This window comes from Cryptomeria japonica, chromosome 6, assembly GCF_030272615.1.
Source record: "Cryptomeria japonica chromosome 6, Sugi_1.0, whole genome shotgun sequence".
Lineage (NCBI taxonomy): Eukaryota > Viridiplantae > Streptophyta > Pinopsida > Cupressales > Cupressaceae > Cryptomeria > Cryptomeria japonica.
Window position 1 is genome coordinate 598,007,182 of NC_081410.1, and position 7,725 is coordinate 598,014,906.

Sequence of the window (7,725 nt, forward strand, 5' to 3'; positions counted from 1 at the left end):
ACACAAATGAGAAGACAACTAAAAATGAGAGGCTAAAGGTACACAAACAAACTTAGCATCTGCCATACCAAATCTGTCCAAGACTTTTTTAATGTAGTCTTGCTGAGATAGTTTGAGTTCTCTCTTTTTTCTATCTCGAAAAATAGTCATTCCTAAGATCTTCTTTGCTGCCCCTAAATATTTCATGGCAAATTCCTTTGCTAAGTGAGTTTTAAGTTCACTCACAATCCTCATGCTTGTTCCGGCTACGAGCATATCATCCACATAAAGGAGAAGAATGACAAATTCGCCATTAGGAAGCTTCTTGTAATAAATACAAGGATTAGACTCACTGCGAGTAAACTTGTGATCAATCATGAATTTGTCAAATTTAAGATACCACTGCTGGGGGGCTTGCTTAAGCCCATACAAACAACGTTTCAATCTGCAATAAAGGTGTTCTTGTCCCTTTTTAATGAACCCTTTCAGCTAATGCATAAATAATTCCTCATCAAGGTCGCCATGGAGAAATGCTGTCTTCACATCCAGCTGTTCAAGTTCAAGATCCCACGCTGCAACTAATCCCAATACTGCTCGGATGGTAGTCATTTTAACTACTAGCGAGAAAATTTCTTTGAAGTCGAGGTCTTGCTGCTGAGCATATCCCTTTATAACCAGTCTCGTTCGAAATCGTTTGTGACCATCAGCTTCATCTTTTAGTTTATACACCCATTTATTTCTCAATGCCTTTCTGTCAGGCGGAAGTGGCACCAAATCCCATGTCTGATTTCTCACAAGTGCATCCATTTCTTTGCACATTGCAGCATGCCAATTATCATGGTTTGCATTTTTACAAGCCTCTTTGTATGTTGCAAGCTCTGTTTGATCAGAGATGAGCAAAGAAGGTTCAGCCTCTTCACAAAACAATAAGTCATAATCGGAGAACTTCGCGGAGGTCGCCTTTGTTTGGTTGATTTCCTCAATTGACTCTTTGTTTCAGTAGTAGAATTATTATGTATTCCTTGTTTACATAAATCAACATCACTCCCATTGTCTCTATTTACATTCCCTGTAATGTCCCTATTTTTGAGTCTGGTAATTTTACTGGTCTGTGGATTTTTGTCCACATTTGATACTGTCAAATTGCGAGAATGAAGACCTTGCTCTGCTTGCGTTTTGAGCGTGTGAGGAGAGCTAGGTGCGGTGGCACCATATTTCACTACAGGGGGTTGTCGAATTTGCAGGGAGAGATCAGCAGGGGCCTCGTGGAGAGATCTGTAGGCATGAGGGTAGGCGGGGAGCTCACGGGAGGAAGCGGACTGAGGAGGCACGGGGCCCGTGGGGAGATGAGCACACGAGGAGCAGAGAAGGGAGGGCCCACGGGGTGGAAGGCCTGCGGGAAGCTCGTGGGGAGTCTGTAGGGATGGTAGGTCCCACGTGGAGTGAGGGGAGGCTGCAAGAGATTCGCGGCGAGGAGGGGAGACTGTGGGGTGCGGACGTTGTAGGGAGCCCATGGGGTGTGGGGACGTGGAAGGAGGTGGATGTGTTGCAGCATGTCGTGGGGAGAAGACTTCATTATGTGCAGTAACCGGTGGAATTTCATACCACCGTGGCTCCTCCATATTTCCTGGGACATGGGTGCGAGTTTGGGGAGGATGTGGTCTGTTCTGCATACCTCCAATTTCAAAATTATAAGAAGACCAAACATTTTCATCACTCCCTTCTTCATTCTCCAACTGAGAATTGTATTCAACAGATGTAGATGTCATAGGAGCTCCCACTGAATGAGAGATTGGAGGCAGAGCGCTGGTAGTCGCATTCTGAAATAGAGACATAGGAACATATTCTATCTCTGATTTACTTGCATCTTGCAGTGCGGGAAAGGAGGTTTCATGAAAGACTACATCTCTGCTGCGAACAATCTTTTTGTGAACTGGATCCCACAATCTGAAACCAAACTGCTCTTCTCCATACCCCACAAAGATACATTTCAGCGACTTTGGATCCAATTTCGTTCGCTTTTCCTTGGGTATATGCGAGAAGGCTTCGCATCCAAACACATGAAGATGTGAATACGAAATCCTCTTCCCTTGCCATTCCTCTTCCAGAATACCAAAATCCAATTTAGATGATGGACTTTGGTTAATTAAATACACTGCTGTGTTACACGCTTCTGCCCAAAATTCTTTACCTAAACCTGCATTAGACAACATACATCGTGCCTTCTCAAGGATTGTTCTATTCATCCTCTCGGCTGCACCGTTTTCTTGAGGAGTGAATGGAACAACCTTGATTCTTCTAATCCCATTATCAGCACAAAAATTATCAAATTCATGTGAACAAAATTCCCCACCGTTATCTGTTTGTAAGCATTTAATCCTATGCCCAATTTGATTTTCAACTAATGCCTTGAAAATTTTAAATTTTGAAAACACTTCTGATTTCCTAGAAAGCATATAAATCCATACTTTTCTTGTGCAATCATCAAGAAATGTTACAAAATAGTTAGCTCCTCCAATGGAGGTTACCTCGGTTGGTCCAAAAACATCCGAGTATACAAGCTCCAACGGTGTTGTCTTTGTGTCACGCCCACCTTTAAAAAAACTGACTCTCTTTTGTTTGCCATAGAGGCAATGTTCACAAAAGGCTAAGTCCACAAGCTTGAGGCCCGGTAGCTGATTTCTTGTATGCATAACATGGAGACCTTTCTTGCTAATGTGCCCAAGTCTTTGATGCCAAAGATCTGCTTTGCTGTCCTCAATCATCATTGCAACTCCCACTTCACCATGAGTCTTAAAAATCTAAAGATTTCCCACTTTATTACCATTTGCAATCAGCATGTACCATGTGTTACTTTCCATGCATCCGGAAGAAGATTGACATTTAGACCTTGACCAAAGAGCTGTTCAACGGATATCAAATTCCGCTTCAATTTTGGGACATGGTGAACATATTTGAGCAGCCATGTTTTACCACCTTCTAATGGCAGCAATACATCTCCTTTGCCTATAATTTCACAAGCTTTGTTATCTCTTAAAAAAACATTGCCAAATTGCCCTTCATGGTAGTTGATGAATGCTTCAAGACATGAGGTTGCATGATAGGAGGCATTGGAATCAAGCACCCATGAATCCGAAGTAGTGTTGGTTGTTGAAAGGATTAGTACGCTACCATCTTTATCATAAATGGTATTTGCTTCGCTGTCCCACACTCTCTCTTGTGCTCTTTTGAAATTTTTGCAATCCTTTTTCACATGATCCGCTTTGCCACAAAACCAACATTCACCATTTCTGTTTCTAGACTTCGATCTCTTTACTGATTTTGAATGTCTATGGTAATTATTTCTTTCTCTGTTATGACTTCTACCTCTATTATCGGTGCTGACCACCATTAAAGCTTCACCGGATGAAGGTTCATCATTCTTTCTTCTCAAATCCTCGTTGAGAAGAGTAACTGCTACATCATTAAAAACTAATTTATTTTTACCAGATATAGATGTGCTAACTGCTGTTACAACACCATCCCAGCTGCTTGGTAAAGACCACAATAACAAAACTTCCTTGCTTTCATCATCTTGTGTCATCCCCACCGAAGTCGCTTGACTAATCAATGTATTAAATTCATTGATGTGGTTTGCCATAGCACAACCTTCCTTCATTTTCAGTTTGTACAAGTGCTTCATAATAAAAACTTTATTTGCAGTCGATGCCATTTCATACATGGCTGAAAGTCTATCCCATACTTCTTTTGTTGTTGCATCACCTGTGACATTGAAGAGAACATTATTGGACAGCGAGAGAAAGATTGTCGCGCTCGCCTTCTTGTCCAATTTTACAAAATCTTCATCAGCCATCCCAGTTGGTTTCTTTGCTATCCCTTCAAGCGCGATTGAAAGGTCTTGCTTTATCAGCAAAGACTCCATCTGCACTTTCCATAATCCGAAGCTCTGACCGGAGAACTTCTCTATCTTGGATTCTTCCATGATTCTGGAAATTCAAACACCAAAATCTAAACAACGATCTAACCTTGCTTTGATACCAATTGTTAGGATGAAGAAATCGAATTGAAAACAACAGATAAACACAAAACAGCAGAAAGAATAATAGATACAACAAAGAACTCGAGACACAAGATTAATGTGGTTCACCACTAAGTGGCTACGTCCACCAGAAACGTAGGGAGAATTCTTATTAACCAATATCCAATTACACAGTACATCATGTATGGGCTGCACACAGCCATTTATCTAAACATATCAAATATGAAATGAAGAGTTCTCTGGGGAAGACAAACAACCATGTGACTGTTGGGCTTCATATACCCAACAGTTTGGTGGCTAAAAACTTGAAATAGGTTATTGAGGGAGATTGTGAAACTTGGATGCAAGTATGGCAGAAGAGGCACAACTTCAGATACTGATGCTGCCGTGGTTGGCACAAGGTCATATTAATCCTTTCGTTAATCTTTCCAAGGCCTTGGGAAGCCATGGGGACGTGAAAGTCTGGATCGTATCAACCCCTGTCAATATATCCCGAATAAGATCTCGCTTGCAGGGGGAACCCATCCACCTACTGGAGTTGCCATTGCCGTCTGTGGACGGACTGCCCCCTGGCGTCGAATCTACAGCAGACATTAAACCAGAATCAGCCCATCTCCTTCACAGGGCATTCGATCAATTGGACAAGCTGTTTGAGAGTCTTTTGCGACGCCTTTCGCCAAATTTTGTGGTGTACGACGTCGCAGGGCCCTGGGCCGCCACCGTCGCCTCCCAACTGGAAATACCGAGCTTTGTGTTTTCCGTCTACAGTCCGGCGGCATTCGGTATTTTTCTTGGGCATGCCAAGAGGGCAGGGAGCAGCAGGGACGTGAAGGCGGAAGATCTGAAACAAGCGCCGGACGGCTATCCCTTACCTAGCGTCTCGTGGAAGATGTTCGAAGCCCGCCTCATGTTGAGCAACTATATTGCATTAGCAGATCGCATCTGGGTTTGTTGTCAGCGATCGTGTGGAAGGCTGATAAAGTCGTGTTTTGAAGAGGAGGACAAGTATCTGCAATACTTAAACCATCTCACTGGAAAGCCAGTGATTTCCATTGGTCCATTAATGCTTCCTGAAGCCGGTGCGCCAAGGGAGGATACGTCTGGAAATTACCTGATAGAGTGGCTGGATAAGCAACGGCCGTCGTCGGTGGTGTTTGTATCCTTCGGGAGCGAGTCGTTTCTGTCGGTGGAGCAGATAACGCAATTGGCGCTAGCACTGGTGGACATTGGGCGGCCCTTTCTCTGGTCTTTGCGATCTTCTGACGGAACATCCTCCGCATTGTCGTTGTTCCCCGAGGGTTTTGAAGGCCGGACACGTGACAGGGGGCTGGTGGTTGGCGGTTGGGTGCCTCAGGTGAGTATCGTTTCGCATCGTTCGGTGGGAAGCTATGTGACCCACGGTGGGTGGAGCTCGGTGATGGAAGCATGGCTCTACTCTGGGTTGCCGCTGGTGTTGATTCCGTTGCGGCATGACCAGGGGCTTAACTGTCGACAGATTGCGCTGGAATTGAACGCGGGAATTGTGGTGGAGAGGAATGAGGAGGGGTGTTTTAGCAGGGAGGACGTATGTAAGGCAGTTTCGATGGTGATGGGCGATGGAGAGAAAGGGGAACAGATTCGATCGAGGGTGAGAGAACTACGTGGTGTTATAGACCTCAACACAGGACGTCAACAGGCGTATATGGTAGAGCTAGTTAACCACTTGAAGAGGCTTCTTATCTCCCGTAAAGAAACATCTGTGTAGCCGATATTGGTGCCTTTGACTATCAATAATTGAGCATCATTCTCTAAGCATCGCTCTTTCTATGGAGAGGAGCAGGAATCGGGTGGGATCTAATAATTAGATGATATTTAAAAGTAGTATCGAAAGTTCTGGTATAGTTTAGGATTTTAAATGATTTATAAAATATTATTATATGTAATGGTGTTGGTTCTTTGTGAAGAAGCATAATATGATGTTATTGGTAGAGTAGGAGGCTTTGCCTATGGATAAAGTGAATGATCTTATCAATGGTTTTATTGATGTTGTGCTTTTTTTTAATATTTTCTATTGGGATTGTGAGTTGGCTTTGTAGAGGAAGTTGTTGGTATTTTTTGAATTTTTTTAGTTTTTGACAATCTTGATAGCTATGATTGTCTTGAAATCTAAAATTTATATCTAATTATATAACAAATTTTCATTAATTTAATTTTATCCTATTTAAAAAAAGCTCAGTAAAATATATTCAATTATATTGAATTTGCTTCTTATAATAGTAAAAGGGGTTGAAGGGCCATGACCCTTTCTAAAATAATGTATTTATAGTATATTTGTTATTATATTTTTCTATTGTGCAAGTTATTTCAATGCAATCTTAGATTTGATATACTTTTTGGGATTTGTGTTAGAAGTAACTTGTTGTTGACCAAATATGAATTTAACATGTTGGGTTCATGTCACATAAATCCAAAACAAACAAGTTGCCCAAAACAAAAAACAACAAAAAAATTAGGCTAAAATAACACTTGATATACTTATTTACACCCTCATACCCTTACTCCTGATATATGATTGAGAAACCATTTTGAAACACCGAATATATAACTATTTAATATATAAACTTTATATAAATATATGTGATACCGTATCTTGTACACAAAAAACGTATACAATATTAGAATATTGAGAATAAAATTTATATCTTAATCACATATACTCATAATATATTGTATTATTAAATATTTCAAGTTTGAACAATGATTGCATTAATTATGAACCAAACTAGAATATTTTGTATAATCTTTCAATTACATATTCTTTGTTGCTATTCAATGCTTAGATCTTTGTCATTATTTTTAGTCTTCATGTCATTTTGAGTTTTATAAACTATTAATAGTGTGTCGTATATTGTCAATTACCAGACTGTCGGGGCCTTTCATTCACTCATTACATATTCTATAATCTTTTTAGACTGTAGTATGCCCTTTATGTGTTCCATAATCTCTGCATCAGATTATTAGTTTTGTTCGCTGTTGAGATTGACATTAACAATATCGATATCGACAAACATACGAATTAAAAAAGTTGGTATTTGACAAATTATCACACTTCTCTATGACCAGCATTGGCCGAAGCTATTCTGGTTCCAAAATAGACTTTTTGTACAACGTGATAGCAACGTGTTAGTCAATCACAGCCGTTTATTGCAAAATCAACGGTGTAAAACATGTGACTAACATGCATGTTAGTCAATTCGTACTGCCGTTTTAGAGCCAGAATAGACGCGTCCACCAGCATTCATATGACTGACAAAATATCATGTTTTTGCACACCTTACTGTCAAATATTCAACAATAGCGAGGAGAGCACACAAATTTCTTTAAGCAATTTTCATGTTCAAACATTGAATTATGACTAACAAGCTTGAAGTATCGTACTATGAAAATAATGATAATGAGTACTAGAGAGGTAAGCTCATGTTAACATACGTTCAATGCTATCCACACCTTCCAATGACAATGATGGCCATTTTGTAGAGAGGTAAGCTCATGTTAACGTACGTTCAATGCTATCTACACCTTCCAATGACAATGATGGCCATTTTATATAATCTTTCAATGGAAGGGAATTATATTGAACAAAATGCCTTTGAACATAAATTAAAATAATAGTATTTTAATAAGTACAAGGCAATAGGACTTTTATGTAATTCATTCATATATATAAA

The 7,725-nt window shown here is 40.3% G+C and overlaps 1 protein-coding gene across 1 annotated transcript; it reads left to right on the plus strand.

The window, feature by feature from the left end:
* Window positions 1-4,356: 4,356 nt before the first annotated feature.
* LOC131036240 (anthocyanidin-3-O-glucoside rhamnosyltransferase-like) lies at window positions 4,357-6,039 on the plus strand. Its single transcript, XM_057968087.2, has one exon. It carries the CDS (start codon window positions 4,368-4,370, stop codon window positions 5,760-5,762), a length of 1,395 nt encoding a protein of 464 aa, XP_057824070.2. The 5' UTR covers window positions 4,357-4,367; the 3' UTR covers window positions 5,763-6,039.
* Window positions 6,040-7,725: the final 1,686 nt, after the last annotated feature.